Source organism: Ailuropoda melanoleuca, chromosome 12 (genome assembly GCF_002007445.2).
Source record: "Ailuropoda melanoleuca isolate Jingjing chromosome 12, ASM200744v2, whole genome shotgun sequence".
Lineage (NCBI taxonomy): Eukaryota > Metazoa > Chordata > Mammalia > Carnivora > Ursidae > Ailuropoda > Ailuropoda melanoleuca.
The window spans coordinates 17,484,400-17,503,765 of NC_048229.1; the positions used below are offsets into that span (position 1 = coordinate 17,484,400).

The 19,366-nt window shown below is 50.2% G+C and overlaps 1 protein-coding gene across 9 annotated transcripts in view; it reads left to right on the top strand.

Moving 5' to 3' along the window:
• UBE3B (ubiquitin protein ligase E3B) overlaps positions 1–19,366 on the top strand; it is a 52,888-nt gene that overhangs the window by 18,513 nt on the left and 15,009 nt on the right. For all 9 annotated transcript variants that reach the window (XM_034637969.1, XM_019801825.2, XM_019801824.2 and 6 more), the window contains exons 12-19: positions 945–1,122; positions 2,730–2,893; positions 4,044–4,211; positions 7,462–7,633; positions 9,236–9,354; positions 10,206–10,320; positions 10,892–10,991; positions 15,361–15,480. In XM_034637969.1, the coding sequence (XP_034493860.1) occupies positions 945–1,122; positions 2,730–2,893; positions 4,044–4,211; positions 7,462–7,633; positions 9,236–9,354; positions 10,206–10,320; positions 10,892–10,991; positions 15,361–15,480 (1,136 nt within the window). The remainder of the gene's footprint in view (positions 1–944; positions 1,123–2,729; positions 2,894–4,043; positions 4,212–7,461; positions 7,634–9,235; positions 9,355–10,205; positions 10,321–10,891; positions 10,992–15,360; positions 15,481–19,366) is intronic.

The following is a 19,366-nucleotide window of genomic DNA, read 5'->3' on the forward strand; positions in this document are numbered from 1 at the left end:
GTGAGTATCTGTGGCTGGAGTTGGACTGTGTTCTGGGCGTCAGGAAAAGTCCAAGTGTTTTTGTTTTTTTACTGTTCTGGAGATCATGAGTTGTTTTTAGTAACAGTTGAAAGTACTTAAAAGACGCATAATCAAATAGAACAGACAAGTAAAATTGAAAATCAATGGAAAATATATCCACCTGGCAACCTAGTTGAGTGACTGTAAATGAATGTTAAATTTCGGCCCTCAGCTTTGTGGCAGCCAAGGGAAAAATGAAAATGCGGTGGATCACCTGGATAATTCTCATCTCAAGAGAGAAAGATGGGCACAGTTGGGTGGTGTTTAGTTCAGGGTAGGGCCTGCATCATCTGTTTTCCATTTTCCTTGTAAATGAAGACAGGACAGAAGCAAATGGATAGAAGCATTTGAAATCAGCAGTGGTACGTAATTCTCATTGCTTAGAAGTTTATTTTACATAGGGAAAGGTTCTTGGGGCAAAATTTTGAGAGAGTTTATGTTGAGAGTCCTCACACAAGGCATATTAAATAACTTAGGTGAACATTGAACAACAGTGATTTCCCAGAACATTCGGATGTCCTTCCAAAGGTCATTTCTTACATGGACTCTTGATTTTCAAATCTTCGTGTCATATCAAAGTGTTACGCTAACAGAAGATCACACACCTCTGTCTGTCTGATGTTTTACGTTACTTCATGTAATCCTCACATCGACAGTGGGTGATCCTTATTCCAGTCTTATAATGAGGAAACAGATTGGAGAGGTGGGTTGAGGGGCACACAGCTCTCTGTGGCAGGGCCAGGATTCAAAGCCAGGCGCCTTTCCGCGTGGAGTTTATTCCTGCACATGGACGTGGCTATGGGAGCCCCGGGCAGAGAGCAGGGCTGTGAAGGTGATGCAGCGGGTCACCTGGGCCCAGTGCACTCCGCTTTCTCTCTTTGTAGGCAACCTCCTTCACTTGGGCTCCCTCAGCCCCAGGGTGTTAGAGGAGGAGACAGACGGGTTTGTGAGTTTGCTCACCCAGATGCTGTGCTACTGTCAGAAGTACGTGTCCCAGAAGAAATCCAACCTGACACACTGGCACCCTGTTCTCGGCTGGTTCTCGCAATCTGTGGACTATGGGTGAGTCCTGGAGGCAAACCGCCATCTTTCCTGTCCCCTGCCTGCCTCTCACCACCTCCCCCTTCTTCTTCCTTCTTTCTTCCAGCTTGTGTTGTGTTGTTTGTTAATATATATTCACTGGATAAAATCTGTATAAGACCAAAAGAGAATAAGTGCCATCCCATTATGGCACTACCCTGAGACAACCTGCGTGAATATCCCTTCAGTTTCTTTTTTTGTTTACCTGTAAATATCAGCAATTGCTTTGAGGTCATCTTATTTTGTATTTAATTCTTTAGTAAACTGTGAACCTCATCTGTTAATACTGTTTTCTTTTTCAATATTGCTTTTCCTGACTCCCTAGACTGCCGTATTTTGGAGGTGCTAAAATAAGCCACATGATTGAAAGGGGATAGAAGTCACCTCGTCCTTTTCAAGAGGTGGAATATCAATTTAAAAATTTTTGATTACAGAACTCAAAAACATTAAAAATGCTAGGCAAGAAGAGAACGATTAAGTTAAAGGGCCATCATGAGTTTGAAAATGAAACCTGTATACCCTCGAGTGAGATGAGGCAGGTCTCAGGAGTGAAGGTGGCTGTGGCTCCCAGCTGTTTTCCTGTTCAGATATCTCCCTAGGTCCCTGGCAGCTGCCCTTGAGGCAAAGAATGAGGGCCAGGGAAGGAAATCCCCAGATTGTCTCCCTTTTCCTTGTGCCTAAGAGCTGTCCATTTGAGAAGACAAATGCCCAGCTGATGGCAGGCCCCCATGTGACTCCCCAGCCTGAAGAGGATGGAGCATGTGTGATTGGGACTTGGTGAGGGGGTTGTTTGGGGAGGCAGGAGGGGCTGGGGAGCACGTATTTGGGCAGCCTGGTCTGCTCTGGGGGGCTTTAGGCAAGCCGCTTCATCCCACTCTCCAATCCTGAAACACGGGGACAGTTTTCTCAGTCCCTTGGATAATGTTGTTTCAGAGGATTGAATGAGATGAGGTATGTCAAGGGCCACCTCAAGGCCTGGCCCATGCTCCCACGTGGGTGGTGGCTGCTTCTCCTATGATGCTGGGAGTCCGCGGGAGCCTTCATGGGATGTAGAGCCGGGAGGTGATGAAGACAGATTTCAGGAGTGAGTCTGAGGCTGGGGGTGCCACATGGAGTGGGGGAGGAAACTCTTGAAGGCAAGGAGACTCCTAGGAGACTCCAGAGACTTGCGGGCTTGGGCCTACAGTCTAGGTGTGAAGAAGAAGACAGTACAGCAAGCATCATTTAGCTTTTGTCAACTGGGTGGTAAATGGTTGGGGGGGTGTCAGGATGAAGAACAGAGACAGGGTGTCTGGGAGGACTGTACTGTGGGGAGCCTGGGGCCCTGGGGTGAGCAGGAATGCTATCGGCGGCACAGGAAGCCTGGGTATAAGGCAGCAGAGAAGACAGAAGAGGTCAGTACCTTATGCCTCTAGGCCCTTGGTGGCATTTGTGGATCCTACTTTCTCTTCTTTATCCTCTTACTTGCCATGTTGAGTGGCAGGTCGTAGGCAGCCCTCCGAGTGAAAGGACCAGTGGGGAGCTGAGTGGGCTGTCTGTGGCCATCTGTCAGGTGGAACTGACATGCCTGGTCTCCTGCTCTCTCGTAGCCTTAACGAGTCCATGCCCTTGATCACCAAGCAGCTGCAGTTCCTGTGGGGAGTGCCTCTGATCCGGATCTTCTTCAGTGACATCCTGAGCAAGAAGCTGCTGGAGAACCAGGAGCCAGCCCATGTGCAGCCAGCATCCCCCCAGAACGTGCTCCCCATGAAGAGTGAGTGGCTGGGGCGGGCTGAGCCTGTGGCCCTGCTTGGCTCAAGTACAGCTCCTGCTGTCCCTGCGTGCCTGCTCCCCTCCACTTCCGTGACACTCGAACGTCTCCCACACAGGTCTTAAGACTGCTTCAACCAAGTTCACATTGAGCAGAAGAGCAACAGAAAACCCTTAGGGATAGAAAACAAGGACCAGGGAAACATAAATAGGTGAACCAGACCAAGATCTGTGTAGAGATTATGGGTGTTCCCTGAGGGCTACGGTGGGGATCTCTGAACTTCCATTTGGCTCTGAATTTCTAGTAGCTAGAATGAAAGGGGGTTTGTGGATCTTTTCTTACTCATTAACAGGAAGAAGGAAGGCCCATTTCTTAGGGGAAGTAGAGCCTTTCTGAGTCCCTAATCATAAAAATCTCCCATGTGGGGGTCTGTACGCAGAGGACGCTGGGTCACTGACCAGGCCACCCCCACATTGCCCCTTTAGCTTAGTCATAGGTTGCATGGAAAGGTTTCTTGTTGCCCTCTCTGAGAGAAGTTCAGGAAATGCCGCTAACACAGAATTCGGTGGAGTCACCTGCCTGTGGCAGGTTTCCAGGTTTGGGGTGACTTTTCTTCTACCACCCAGCGTGGCATGGAGCCCCGTCGTGCGGCTGTCCGTGAGCAAGGGCTCAGTGTCATTTCAGCAGGATGGAAATGTGAACAGGAAGTTCTGAAACTAAAGTCGAGCACAGCCCAACCCAAACCGAGTATCACTACTTGAGGTTGATGCTGCTTCCCTCTGAAAGCAGAGAACTGGGAATCCCCCCAGGCCCCCTGCGTTTGTCCGTCTTCCCCTAATGCAGTCCTCTGCATTTTTAGCCTGTGAGTTCTAAAGTCCAGTGGCCCAGTAAAAGACTCCCCTGTAGGAGTCAAATAGGCCCGGCTTGGTCTGAGATATTTTCTGATGTTTGAAGAGGTCTCTGGGTTGCACTTAAAAGGCCTACTGTTAATGCTTTTCTGATTCATCCCAAAGCGATGACTTGAGTCCCAGCAGCCGCCCCGCTGTCCAGCCCAGGCTGTAAATCAGGCACTTTATTGAAATGCTCTTCACAGAGTGAAACTGGGCAGATGGCAGAACGTCTGCTCACACATTCCTTCTCCTCTCCATGCCAGACCTCCTGAAGCGCGCATTTCAGAAGTCTGCATCGGTCCGGAATATTCTCAGGCCTGTTGGGGGTAAGCGTGTGGACTCTGCGGAGGTCCAGAAGGTCTGCCACATCTGTGTCCTCTACCAGACCTCGCTGACGACTCTGACCCAGATCCGGCTGCAGATACTCACAGGTGTGCGGTCCTGAGGCATCTGCTTCCATCTCTGACATTTGGCGGATGATTTTTCTTAGAAAAAGTTGATTTTTCTTCCGGCTTTCTTGGCTCAAAAGATAGGTTTTGAAGGAGGGTATTTTGGAGCTGTTCTTCTCAGAGGTTGATACACCTCAGTTAAATGGCTCATGCTGACCGCAGACCCAGCGCTGCCAGTTCGTTCCTGTGACCTGGCTTTTATGTCCATTGTGGAGTGCAATTTGCTTTCAAAAGTCCTTATTTTTTCTGAATAGAAAACTAGAAAAGACAAGAAAAAAGAAAAGCTGGACCATATTTAATGCTATAGTCGAAGGAGAAACACCTGTGTCTGAGTGTACCACCTCTGTACACGTATGTTTAGATTGAAATGCGCAGCATTTTATCATTGTCAGCAAGTCTTCCCAAATTTCGTTTATGTTGACCGCGTAGTATCTCATCACACGGATATGCCCAATGTTTTCCTTCTTCGCCGAGCAAGGAAGAAAGTCGTGTGTGTCGGGAGCACAGAGTTTGGGCATTTGGGGCTTTCCCCTGCCATGCAGGACTTGTTCATACAAATTGGTGTGATGAGGACAGAAAGTCTGTAGGCTATGAAACTGTTAACTACATAAAGGGTTAAGAACTTTTCTGTTTCGTTTTACTTTTTTTAAAATTATAAATGGCCTCTGCTTCTCTCTTTTACACATATTTATTCATCTTCAGACGTGAACAGAGCACCTGTATGTGCCAGGCCCTGAGGGTGAAGAGGTGACTAAGACAGCCAGGGTCCCTTTCCCAAGAGGATTCTAAGAGTGGGGAGGCGAGCTGTAGGCAAGGGAAAAGAATATTTTCTGTCACGATGGGCTCTGTGACCGCGGAAGTAAGGAGACGGGTGGGCTTGGACTGGAGCAGGCCTTGGCAGCCTCAGCAGCACTGCTGACACCTTGGGCCCAGTAATTCTTCGTTGTGGAAGCTGTCTCGTCCGTTGTAGGATATTTAGCAGCCCCTTGCCCCTACCCGTAAATGCCAGTAGCGCTTCCCCCTCCCCAGTTGTGCCAACCCTGCCAAACACTGCCAGATGCCGCCTGGGGGGCAGCACGGTCTCCAGTTGAACAGCACAGGACTGGTGTGGTGGCGGGGTTGCAAGCAGGGGCCTTTGTATATGTTTTAGAGGCCGTGTCTTTAGCTCTTACAGGTACGCTGGAATTGGAGGTGTGAAGGCTAAAGTCTTCAAAGATGAGGCCAGAGTGTTGGCCCAAGCAGCCTATGTGGATGGTGGTACCCATTTGCTGAGCTGGAGACAACCAGCTAGGGGTGGGCTCGTGGGGAATGAAGAGTTCTGTTTGGCTGTGATGAGTGTGAGGTGCCATGCAGGCATGTGAGTATACTGGGGGGGGGGGTTACAAACAAAGGGGTGTCACGTGAAGCCTTGGGCCCAGGGCAAGCTTCATCAGGAGAATGCAGAAGGAGACGAAGAGGGTCCTAGACCAAGCCTGGCACCCCAGCACCCGTTGTGAGGGTTTGAGAAGCATAGTGAGTGACGTGACTTTGAGGTTATGGCCTGTGCTCTGCTTTTTAAGGTGACCACAAGTCGAGGCATCCCCTGGAGTCCTAGTGAGAGCACCCAGAAAGAAGTTTTCTTGGCTTACTTGAAAATCTATTGTTTTAAGAAGGAGATAAACTAGTCTAAAGTGTTTGTAGAATATTCGGTCTGTTTAGCTACTGCAGAGTGGATTGTGAGGATGACACACTTCTTTGCTCATGTTCCTCCCATGCACTTGGTGGCCCAGAGCCACGTGCTGCCCCCACTGGCAGAGCTCTCCGGAGCCCTGCATCTTCGCTTCTGTTGGAGTTGCTCCAGATGCAGCTCTGGCTGAATCTGAGTCTGAAGCTGGAGATACGATGTGAGCGTAGTTGCTCTTCCTGATTGTCCTGTGGGAGTACCTTTGTGGTCTCCACAATTTAATTATTCATTGTTTTTCTCTTGATCTGTTTTTAAGTTATGAGGTCTTTGCATTCTTTTTTCTTTTTTGATTTCTGCATTCTGTAACTACATTCTGCCACCTTGAAAATGTGAGCTCAAACCTTTAGGAGTAATAACTAAGTGGGCGCTCCGTTTGTTTGCCTCCTGTACGGTTCCTTCACCTGCCACCCTGGTCTAAGCATTTATAGCGCCATTGAGTCTGTCATCCTGCCCCTGCTCTAGGCAAATATATCTTCCCCAAACAGTTCTTTGTTCAAAATTAAGTAATTCAGAGTGCTCTATAAAAGAGGTATTATAAGGACTCAAATATAAAGTGAAATATGAGGAATAATTTGAGGCACACACCTTACTGTATATTCAGAGACACATGGAACTTTAGAACTAGGCTCTTTGAGTCAATAGCTGTATTAATGGACTTAAAATGTAGCAGTGATGTAGCCTGTGTGTCTGAGGCTTTGAAGCCATCAGGAAGCAGATCTAAAATGTCTTGTGCTTCACCCAGTGTTAAATGTTTGTGTGACACTTCACAGGATCTCTGCTGTAGCCATTCATTGCTTTCCCATTTTTAGCAGAGACAGAATAACAGAAGTAGAGGAGAGGAAAGCTTTGCTAAATATAGGTGAACTTGAAAGATGGTTTAAAGCAGGGTCTGCAAACTACAGCCTGTGGGCCAAATGCGGCCCACCACTTTTTTCGTAAATAAAGTTTTATTGGAATACAGTCCCATCCAATCATTTACATACTACCTGTGGCTGCTTTTGTGCTACGCTGGTAGCTTTCAGTAGTGTAACAGGGTGCTAGGCCAGGCCCACACAGCCCAAAAAATACTTCGTCTCCAGCCTTTTCCAGGAAAAATTTGCTGATCCCTGATTTAAAATATAAACACTGAGTCAAACAGGTGTGGGTTCTCTTCTTAGCTCTGATACTTATTGGCTGGGTGGTTTGGGGCTAATTACTAAACCTCTCCCTGCTTTGGCTTTTTTCTCTTATAAAATGGAGGTAACATTGGGTTTCACAAGATAGAAAGGAAATAATGCATGCAGAGTACTTAGGTTGGCATATGAAACATAGAAAGCACCCATGAAATGTTAGCTGTTACCATGATCATTACTCTCGTGGTGATAATGATTTTTTTAGTGATGGCACCTTCTTTTGCACACATTAAATGTTCACAAAGAAGTGTAAGCGTTTTATTCCCCCAATGGGTAGGAGAAACTGTAGACAGCTGGAGCCCCCACCTGAAGCTTGGGTTTCTCTATCCTTTTCCAGGTCTCACTTACCTTGATGACCTGCTCCCCAAACTGTGGGCGTTTATCTGTGAGCTGGGGCCCCACGGAGGGTTAAAGCTCTTCTTGGAATGCCTCAACAATGACACGGAAGAGTCTAAGCAGCTCTTGGCCATGCTGATGCTGTTCTGTGACTGCTCCCGGCACCTCATCACGTAGGTTGACTGCTGTGGGGCTCAGTTCCTTTCCTAGAGTGTGGAGAAGCCAAATCACAGCATCAGTAAGGAAGCCGTTGCTGATGTGATTACCACCATCGTTCGGACCTGTGGGGCAGGATCATTAAGAAAATTAGACCAGAAAACATTTACAATACAAGGTGGGCGACATGTAGTCAGGGTTCAGCAATTCTTAATTCCCATCCTTCCAGGGGAGCTGGGTCAGTACTCCTGAGTGTAGGCTTTGGGGTCTCCCAGAGCTGGGTTCAAGTCACACCTCCACCATTTACTCACTGGGTTAGGTAGTTACGTGGAAGTGTCCAGAGCCAGGGAACTGGGAGGCAAATCCAGGATTGGCCACTTCCCAAGACACCTTGGGCAAGGGGGCCTTGCCTCTCTGAGCCTCCGTTTTCTCCTCTGTAAATGGAAATAACAGTAGCACATGCTCTGGCCATGTGGTAAGGATTAAAAGAGGTAATACGCACAGAGTGCTTGGCACAGTCCGTGGCACACAGGAAGGGCCGTGATGTTTATTATTATCAAGCTGACCCTAGGCAATTTGTGTAACCTCTCTGAGCTTCAGTTTCCTTAGTCATAGAATGGGAATAATATTAGCAATCTGATAGGGAGTAAATGAGAAAAGGAACATCAGGTTCTCAGTACAATGCCTGGCACAGAGCGGGGAATTAGCAGATGTGAGTCCCATTCAGTTCCTTTGTCTTTTAAGCTTAGGTGTCTACTTGTGTGTTTGGTATTTTTTTTAATTCCCTGTTTTCCCAAGGTTGGTAAAGAACCATAAGAGAGAAGGGACCCTGGACAGTTATGTTCAGGGAGGAGAGGATCTGGGACATGTAGGTGGCAGATTCTGGATAAGAATCATGGAGAGAGGGGCTCAGTGAACAGTTGGAGGTGAGCACAGAGCTCTGTGCTGCTGCTGAAGACACTGAATGGCTGGGTCCAGGGTGATCTGAGAGCGAGTCGTGCTCTAAAGCAAATGAAGCAGTCTTGGGAAATTTTCTCATAGAGCTGTATCTTACATGATTCATTTACTCACACGTTCTTTCAGGCATTTATTTATTCCCTCATAAATACTCCTCAGGTACCTACTAAGTGCCACTAGTGGCTGTTGTCGATGCAGAGGAAGATTCCACGGCTCTCCTTGGTGGACACGGACTCTCAGTCAAGATTCCTTGATAGGCATGAGTTCAGGCAGGAATTAGAAAATTAAGAAGAGTGTCATAGTCGGATCCTTATGAATAAGAAAAAATATAAAGGGGAGCTTCTCTCCATTGTAGTCTTAACATTTTTACTACGGACAGTTGCAAATAAATGGAAAGTGGAGAGAATAGTAGAGGGAACCCCCCCTCACATGCCCATCCACAGTGGTCAGTGCAGCCACCTCTGCTTGCCCACCCCCCACCAGCTCTGTCCTCCGCGTCACCCTGAAGCAGATCTTACACATCCTGTCGTGTTAGCTATACATTTTATCTGAAAGGTAAAGCTTATTTCGTGAGCTTAGTTTTGTCTCATCAGAGGTAGAGCTTTCCTATTTTCCCCCCTTTCCTCAGTGGGAAGTTGTGACTAATTTTCCATCTGATTTAGGATCCTTGACGACATTGAAGTTTATGAAGAACAAATTTCATTCAAACTGGAAGAGCTGGTGACCATCTCCTCTTTCCTGAACTGCTTTGTGTTCAAAATGATCTGGGATGGAATCGTAGGTAAGGTAAAGCTGCTTGCCGTCCTTTCAGTGATGCTACACGCAGGGAGGCTGCGATCTCTTCCATCAACTGATTCTTAGCTTCACTGCCTATCACAGCTAATTGGAAAGGCACATTTAATCACGTAATTGGAAGTTTTACTTCTTCGCTCTGTGCATGCTCCCTTAAGGTAGTAGTGTGCTTATGGGGGACTTAGATCTCCCTTAAGGAGGTATGTATATGTGTGGAGGATTATTAATGATGAGGATTTTGCCCTGCCTCTCCTTTTGCTCCTTTGAGTTGATTTCCATGCTGTATCAGGGCGCACTTCAAATCACAGTTCACCTCCCGAAGTACTGTCAAGTTCAGTACAAAGCTCCTTACGTTAAAAAGGTCTTCTAGAGGGGCGCCTGGGTGACTCAGTCGTTGGGCATCTGCCTTCAGCTCAGGGCGTGGTCCCAGGGTCCTGGGATCGAGCCCCACATCGGGCTCCCTGCTCTGCTGAGAAGCCTGCTTCTTCCTCCCCCACTCCCCCTGCTTGTGTTCCCTCTCTCGCTGGCTGTCTCTCTCTCTCTGTCAAATAAATAAAATCTTTAAAAAAAGAAAAGAAAAAAAAAAGGTCTTTTAGATCACTCACTAGCGGGAGGCAGCGTGAGTGATTGTGTCTGAGACACCCAGGTCCTGCAGACACTTAGAACATACCCAGGGCGCCTTTTAATTCCGTTGGTTCCGCATAAAATCCAGAGTGAGGGAGATGAGGAGATGAGGACCTTGGTGGGGCCTGGTAACAGGCGGAGACAAGAAGCTGTCCTCCTGGCCCCCGACCCGCTCTCACCACCTCTCTGCTTGGGACTCTTCTGTTTGCCCCACAGAGAATGCCAAGGGGGAGACCTTAGAGCTGTTCCAGTCCGTGCACGGGTGGCTGATGGTGCTGTACGAGCGGGACTGCCGGCGGCGCTTTGCCCCTGAGGACCACTGGCTGCGCAAGTGAGGAGCAGGGCGGGGGAGGGGGTTCCTAGAAGCCAGAGTCCCCTCGTCACGCTCTGCACGTGCGGACGCTGAGGGTGATGAGAACTCATCAGTGGTGACAGAGCCAGGCCCCATTTAGCAGATGGGGACCAAGTGCTTGCTCAACCGAGCAGCAGATGACAATAGTTCATTGGTGGTTTTTATCAGCAGAATGAGCAGGACAAAAACGACAGCTAGGTTTTTTGGGAATGGGCTGGGGAAATCCTCTTGCAACAACTAAACTTAAGATGTCTGCAATTTTTTATTAATGACACATCGGCTCTTAGGTTGTGGCACTCGAACGGGGTCTGGCCGACGCTTTCGGTAAAGGGCCAGACAGTAAATATTTTAGGCTTTGCAGACCAGACGGTCTGTTCTGCAAGTACTCAGCTGTGCCATTGTAGCGTGGGAGCAGCCAGAGACCCTGTGTAGTGATTGTGTTCCATGGAAATTGGTTTACAGAAACGACAGCAGGCTGTCTGGGCCACCCCCGCACTAGAGAATGGTTTTCGTGTTGTAATAACCCCAAACCCGTGCCTTTCTTCTGAAGGGATCTCAAACCCAGCGTGCTCTTCCAAGAACTGGACAAGGACCGGAAGCGGGCCCAGCTGATCCTGCAGTACATCCCTCATGTCATTCCCCACAAAAACGTGAGTTGCTCTCGGAGCTAGGCTCCTGTGCATCTTTCTGTCCCAGCACACGGTACCTGACTTTCCCTCTTCACTGTAGCAGTTGGAGAGAAAGAAATGAGCTCATTCACTCAGCAGATGCGAACGGTGATTGGCTCTCCTGCTACATCAGGTGTTAATACCAGTACAGAGACTGAAGACAGTGGGAGCTGGCAGTTCTGGGGGAGGGGGGTGCGTGTTACAGGGATGGATGCTGTGGGGCCCAGACAAGGGGGCCTGACCCAGCTGGGAATAGGGGGAAGGGAGTCAGGAGAAGTGGCCAGGGGCGGAAGCGGACAGTGGCTAAAGGCCTGGTTGACTGAGAACCTGGTGCTCTTGGAGGGCGAGCCGTACGGTCTGGCTGTGGAAAATACAAAGGGGAGCGGGGAAACTGAGGAGGTTTGTAGGAGTTGGGGTCAGAAGGGCCTTGTGAACCAAGGGCAGGAGTGTTGATTTTGGTTGGAGTCATTGGAGTGTTTTCAGCTTCAGGGGCCCCTGGTCAGAGCTATGCTTTAAAGAGTTCCTTCTGGCCGTGGGATGGAGGACTGGCGAGGGGCAGAGGTGTTACAGGAGTGGAAAGATGATAAAATCAAGAGAATGAAGACATTCAGAGGAGAAAGAGAGATGGATTTCAGGTGGTAGGCGTGTTTCTGGCTCGGGCTCCCGGGCGCTTGTGGGAGTCGTTTCCTGGGGTAGGAGCACCCGCGAGAGCAGGTCTGGGAAGTGCTGGGGTGGCCTGCTTTGAGCAGGCAGCAGGTGAGGTGTCCATGCCCCCTGAGGCCATTGGACAGTGGAGCTGGAGAGAGACTCAGCATGTGGACAGCGCCCAAATCTGGCTGCATCCATGGCCATGGACAGGGTGGTCAGGGAGCCAGATGGAGTAAGACGACTGGGGACCTGTCCTTGGGAGCTCCAGCACAAGGAAAAGACTAATCAGAGGAAGGGAACCAGCAACGCAGTGTCCCGGACCCAAGGGACGTGAGAGGCTTGGGAAGGCTCAGGTCCACCCACGTCCCCAGTCTGGAGTGATGCTCCAGAAGTGTCTGCTGGATGCCACAGCAATACGGGGCTCCTTCAGACGAGGCTCTTAGAGGTCTTGGTGTGCCTTTCTTTCTTTTCCTACTTTTTTGGCAAAAGACATTTTTAGAAAAGAACACAAGGCACATTTTTGTAAATTGAACCTCATTTTTCAGAGATACTTACTCCTCATTGCTCTCTGATATTGTTTTGACCTTGACGTTATTAACGATTGCCATTCTCCCTCAAGTAGCAATTTGCAAACGGATGTGGCTGTTTAAATTCTTGTTGCACTTGACAGCAGAGCCTCTCAGAAATGAAGGGATCTCGTGGAGATGACTTAGTGAAACGTGCCCCCACCCCTCCGGCCAATGTCCCTGACCTTGCCTCAGATGGAGGGCCTGCAGCCTGGCAAATCCAGCCGTGCTGTTGCTTTCCTCTGCCCAGTGATGGAACGTTCTTCCTCACCTGAAGCCAGGTGATTTCGCTGTACCTTCTACCCTTTGGTCCTTGAACAACCACTGACAGTGGAATCTCTAAATCTTCTGAGATGCGCAGACGACCCTCATTTGCCTTCTGGGTCTTCTGTGTTCCAAGGGTGGCATCCTTCCCTTCCGTAACCACTCCGCATGGAAGTGGCTTCCAGCCCTTCATCTCCGGGGCCTCGTCCATTCTGGTGCAGTCCCCCTGCAAACACAGCACCTCACCCTGAGCCTGTGTGCCTGCGAAGTCAGCCCTGGACCGTGGCGTTCCCGTATTGCGCGGCCTGGGATCTGTGCTCTGTGTCTCTGCAGTTCACAGATGGCATGCGCGGGTGGCCCTGGATATTTTAAGTTTTTGAGAGGAGCACCCTGAAACCTATTGGCCACTCTGTGAAGTACCAGCTCAAGCTCACGATGGCAGCATTCCTGTTGAGGATGTCCTCTTTGCTCAGTCCCCCTGAGAGGGACAAGCAGGCTTCCTACTGAGCAGGGAGTCTGATGCAGAGCTCGATCCCCGGACCCTGAGATCCTGACCTGAGCTGATGGCAGACGCTTAACCGACTGAGCCATCCAGGTGCCCCATGCACGCAAATAGTGGTTTAGGACCCTAGCCACCTTGTAAATGCCGCTGTAAGAATTTCTTTTGACCTAGGAGTGCCGTGAAAGTCCTTACTGAGCCTTTAGGGGTACTGAGAACAAGAAGCCTGGAAACCTCTGAGATTAGTTGGCATGACTTGAGGGCTATAATCTAATCCTTCCCTGTTTTTCTTTGGGGAATTTTGCCAAAGATTGCCATGAAGGTTTTTTGTGCTTGGTTCATGAACTCTCTCTTTCCTGTCTCTTGGAGACCCTTCCTAGTCCCTGGCCCCTGTCCTGATACTGTGATGGCCTCGGCAGGTCTGGGAGGGCATGTGTGGCTCAGTGTTTTGGAGTGGTGAGGGCTCTGTCCCATCCTGATGCGACGTGGGCTGCCCTCATGCTGACACGTCTTACTGGAATGCACAGGGTAACAGGGTCTCTGCAGTCCTGCCTGCTCTCTTGTGTCTGTCACTATGGCATCTGCTCTTAATGCCAAAACTCTCCCTGTTCTTGATCTCACTCAAGGGGGTGGCTCACAACGCCGTTCTTCCCTTCATGTTTTTAAGGGCCTCAACTCTGCCTGGTTCACACACACAGCACTTCGTTCTCTGTGCTGTCTTACGTAGCTTTTACTCATCTGTGTGCGATTCATCTTCCGACTGGGACTCAAGGCCTTTCTCTCTTGTTTGGGCCTGGAAGGCCTCGTGCCCTGTGGGGTGGGCAGAGGCTGTGTGGTGTCATGGTCTGTGCATGGGTCCTGCGTTTGAATCTGGCCCCTCTGTCCACCAACTGTGGGGCCTTGGGTGAGTCACTTTCTTCATCTGCACAGTGGAGACAAGGGTCCTTTCCCAGATGTCTCCTGTGGTCGCCGAGGCCTCTTAGCCCCTTGAGAGCTGCTTACAGTTGCCCCAGACTGTCTTCCATGCCCCGTGGACATGAGGGCCTCATCCTGGGATTCCTGGGAGAGGCGGGCATTCCCTCGGCCACCTCTGCACTTCAGCTTCTGTGTATGAGGTCTCTGCCCCGTACTGGGTTCACCCAGATGGGAAGCTCTTCTGCTCGTGTTCAGGTGATCGTGCTAAAGATTTGAGGTCAGAGAAAGCCGTTGTGCCCCACAGCCCACACAAGTGAAGGCCCTGTTCTGGAAGTCGGCAGTCCTTCCGCACAGACAGGATAGGCAGCGGTGCCCTTCGCCCCCCATCACAGCCGCCCTCACTGTTGCTCCGTCTGTTCTTCCCCTCCATGTCGTCCTGAGACCCCCAGAGCTTCCGATACTACTCAGAGCACTTCAGTCCTTGTTTCTAGACTCGCCGACCAGCCACATCAGATTGCTCTGCTGAGAAGTAACCCCTCTGCCGGATATGTTCCTCCTCCTTGGGAGGCCACTGGCGATTGCTTTTTCTGCTACAGCCATAGTTACTTCATAGCTGATCAGATGATCCAGTTTGAATGCACTGGCCTCCCCTGTATGCAGTTAAGCATTATTACCATTGTTACTGTTCTGACTGTCTTTGTTTGTATTTAACAAAGTTTTTGATTTTGGAGGGGATTCTCATTTAAAAAAAAAAAAAAAACAGCAGTGGTTGGATTTATTTCCTCATTTGGCTGACATCTGAGTGCTTTTACAGCAGTGATTCTCAAACCCAGGATGGGGCAGAGGGTCACGCTCTCCTGGAAGGGGCTTATCAGAATCTTGACCGTGGGGGAGAGAGGGTTCTTCTGTAACAGTAATTGAAAAATGTTACTGGGTGGGGGTGGGGGTGGGCTACGGTGTGCTTGAGGGCACAGAGGATGCAGGTAAAAGGTCAGGGACCTTTATTCTGTGGGATCATTTTTTTAAATTTCTGACAGTGAAAAAAATTACCTTTGAAATGTTTCTGTTTTGTAACTCATAACATTGATTTCCTTTAAAGCAGGCCTGGCTGTATAAAGCAGCCTCTGTAACCTGTCCCGCCGCCAGGTTTTTATAGTGGTTTATCAACTGAACGAGAACGATTTTCTCCCAGACCATTGTTAAGTGGACTCTGGCTGCGGCCAGACTGTTCTTTCTGGGCCCTTCCTTCCTTGGCATGTATTCAGCTCTAATTTATAATTCCAAGGTTGTTTTGGGGAATGTCTACCATTCTCCCCAGACCCTTCTAACCTGCAGCACCTATCAGAGCGTCCTATTCTGCCTGCCTCTCACGTGACTCGTTTCACTAATGTTGTACACTGTGTCTTTGGGAATCATCAGTTGCTGACCCAGTTTCTGGTCTCACCTTTGCTCATTTCAGAGAGTTCTCCTGTTTCGAAACATGGTCACCAAGGAGAAGGAGAAACTGGGGCTCGTGGAGACCAGCTCGGCTTCTCCCCATGTCACTCATATCACGATCCGACGGTCCCGGATGCTGGAGGTGAGAGCCCGTCACAAAGAGGTGTACTCTCTGAAATGCTGGATTTTTAGTGGATGATCTGTTGCCTCCAACCATTCTTTTCACTCGTCGATCTAATGGCACCGAAGTCAAGGCTTGGGGCTGGAATGGGGCTGTTTGTCCCGTCGTGTGCTCCGGAGAGCTGCTTGATTAAACATGACCTAGGTGCTGGGGACCCGCAGTGCTCCAGGGCTGGAGCATGGAACACTTCATGCTGTTTGCAGTGAGGACAGGAAGTGCTATGTGCAGGCATTCTCATGTCTGCAGACTCCCTTTGCCCTGGTGGACGCATTGCTGAGACTCCCAACTGTGAATGTGGAGGCTGGAGTGTAGGTAGTAAGTTTACTGAGCCATACTGGGGGGTGCATTTACTACAGAGCTAGGGGTTCTTCGGAGACAGGAACTTAGGAGAAACAGTGAAGTGGCCCACCTCAGCCAAACCCAGTGTCCAGTGTGACGGTCTGTGGCAGCTTCATGTGAACAAGAAATAGGTGCCTGTCCTCAGAACACTTTATATGTCAGAAAATTGTGATAACTTAATGATTTTGTCAGAACACGACCCCAACTACCATCTGCTGGCATGTTGTTATAGTAAATGTACGTGCCGTCCTGTCCCCCCGGGTTGTGTAGTGTGGAGCCTGCCCAAATGTGCTGAGCCTGCCAGTGATCAAATTGGTGACCGAACCCCAAGTCCACATTCCCAGGAGAGGCTGTACTTGATAGAGTGGCCCGTGCTTGCTTTTTAGACCTCTCTGGCTCCAGCCACAGCCCGTCGTTAGCATGTCCTATGGAGTAGGGTAGTCATGGGATCCCAGGACAGCACATGGCCACATAGCCAGCCACCAGCAGATGGCACTGGCAGCAGCCCTTCCTCCCCCACATTTTCATTTTCCCCCTTGGGGCGTTCACACTCCTTCCTGGAGAGCTGCTTTTAGTTCGCCTGAACACTGGCGATGGACATGGGGCTCTGCTGGGGAGAGGCAGCGCGTGGTCACCAGATGATGCTTTTGACATTCTTAAAATGGGAGAGAAGAAACTGAAGTGCCTACAGGGACCCCGCCAGTCGTGGGAAGGGTCAGACTGGCTGTGTGTGTCCGCGCAGGAGTGTCTTGTGTGCACGCTACACAATGGGAATGTTCTTGGCTTCCACTGGGCCATCCTGCTCTTCTTGAAACACAGCCCTCAGTTTAGAGAGCTGCTTAAGAAAAAGAGCCCCCTCGTGTGGGCAGATGACACCTGACATCCAGCCTCAGGGCTGGCAAGCAGTGGAGAGGGGTAGGCAGGTGGGGAACATGTACCCCCCCCCCACCGAAAGAGGCCACCTCCACTCTGTCCCACCTGATGACTTCTGTGTGCAGATTCAGGCTCCATCATGCTCTGGGTTTTTTGTTTTTGTTTTAAAAGATTTTATTTATTTGAGATCGAGAGAGAGAACCCAAGTGGGGAAGAGGGGCAGAGGGAGAGGGAGAAGCAGACTCCCTGCTGAGCGAGGAGCCCGATGTGGGACTCAATCCCCAGGACCCTGGGATCATGACCTGAAGCCGAAGGCAGACATTGAACCAACAGAGCCTCCCAGGTGCCTCTGCTCTGGGTTCTTAAGAGCAGGGCAAGGAGCTTTTATGTTATGAACAACTGAGATTTTGTGAAGTGTCTGGAAGGTTAGATGACCCAGCGAATCCGCCCTGTGGGCCAACCAGTCTGCAGGCTTTGCTTTGACTCAAAGGGGAAAAAGCCCAGTTGTGTTCTCCAGCACTTTTCTCATCGGATGTGGATACTCCTCCCCTGTTACTTATGGTCCCCAGTCCCTCTCAGACGTGGCCAGCACCAACAGGAAGGCTGTGCTGGTAGAGACTGGTGTGTGTCCTGAAAGTGACAGAGTTCCCGGCTCCCTCCTCAAGTGTCGTTGATGGTGGGAAACTGACCACATGTCCCGGTTACCCAGGGCCTGCTTTCACAAACACAGCCCTCAGGGTGTCACAGGAGGTGTCTGTCTTAGGTTCTTGGCCAAGTCCACTTTTCCTTTTATATTCCATCTCGTCATGAGACCGATTGCTATTGTTCCTCTTGACCTAGGAAGCGGAGAGGGTCACAGACTCCATTACCCTCCTTGTTCTCATTACCTGCTGGTTTGGTTATGAGATCAGGAGAGCCCAGCGGCATTTGCTTGACTTGGACACAAGAGGGCATCAGAAAGCTGATATTAGTGGCTCACATGCTATTATGGCCTTTTATTCAGTCTCCTTTTCTGTGGTTTTATCGAAGGTGGTGCTTCAGTATTCCCCTTGCAAGGTGTTCGTCAGAAGTCTTGCGAGAAAGCTTCCCCTCACAGGGGGTAAACTGGGGCCAGGACCCTAGCATCTCAGGCCCGGGAGGAGCCATAAGACATCCTCTGCCCAGCCCTGTCCCCTCTGTCAAAGGCAGAACTGAGGCCAGAGAAGTTAAGATTCACAGTCATGTTCACTCAGGTCTCAGTGGGAGAGCTGGGCGTGGGAGCCAGCTCTCAGCCCCAGGTCACAGTCCTCTGTATCTGCTCTTTGAGACGCCCTAGGGAGAGGAATACCCTCCTCCCGCTCCCCTTCCAGAAGGAAGGACACAGATCTGGTTCTCGTGTAATGACACTTGTGCCCAGAGGGCGCAACAGGCCGTTTTGTCAGAGGAGGCAGCTGGCAAGTTCCTCTCCACAGCTCTTCGAAGAAAAGGCCAACGTGGGGCTGATAAAGAAAAAGTGAGATTCGACTCCAGCGAATGTTCCTTAAGCACCTGCCATGTGTGCGGCCTTGTGCTAAGCGCTTGCACATAACACCATCTCATTTAATCTGCGTGATCCTGGCACCCCTACCAACGCGAAGTCAGCTTAGGGGGGCATCATTTCAAAGCAGAATGGAGGAAATCCTGCAGGCAAGCAAGAATGTGCTGAAATTCTCCACCCATCCCCGACTCCGAGCCAAGATAATTACCATAAATGTAGGCAGAACGGTTTAACCATCTGCTGCAGCTGCATGCTGACGTCCTGTGCTTTTCATCACACTCCGTGGTCCTCAAACTTCAGCCTCTCAGGTGCTTCTCGGGACTGCACACCCAAAGCCTCTGCCTTCCAGAGATCGTTATTACTAGCTCTTTAACTTGGGAGCTTAACCCAGAATAAGATTAGGAGCCACCAGGGAACAGTCCTTTGCATCACAAGGGAAATAGTATCAGTAGGAAGGTGGCAAGAGTTCCCCAAAGCCATTCTTACCATTCTGGCCCCGTGTGCTTTGTGACAGAGGACCAGGCTGGCAGGCAGGTGGTTGCCTTAGAGATCGTCTGTCTCATGTTACCAGAATGTCTGACGGCACCACGGCTGTCACTGGGAGGGAGACCCGCAGGGCGGCCTCAGTAGGATATTGCAGTTGATTGGCAGCTTACATGACTGTATCGAAAGAGCTCAGTTGCACCCCCAAGATGGGCCGTCTCGTATTGGACCAGAAGGCTCCTTCCTGGCCGTTGTCTTGTCCAACGCTGCTTCTGACGGTCACTTCTCGAAAACAAAAACCTGAGCAGCTTGCCTTTCGGCACCCACATGCCAGGAACACAGTAGGTGACAAAACCAGGAGCCCAAAGACCTCAACAGCTTAGAATCGAGAGGCGGGTGAAACAAGACAGTTGAGTACAAGAACTCCAAAGTCGCATCCTCGAGTTCTGCGTGGGGGGTGCTGGATGGCTGCATGCCTCGCAGGCTGGCTGCCAGCCGAGGGTGCGCCGGGCTTCTCCCCGCTGCCCTGCCTTTTGTGGCCCAGCGTCACTCCTGCACCCTTGTCCTGCCATCTGTCTGCTCTGCCACCAACGAAGATCTTTCTGAGAAAGCCAGTCATGTCTCTCCCTGCCTGGA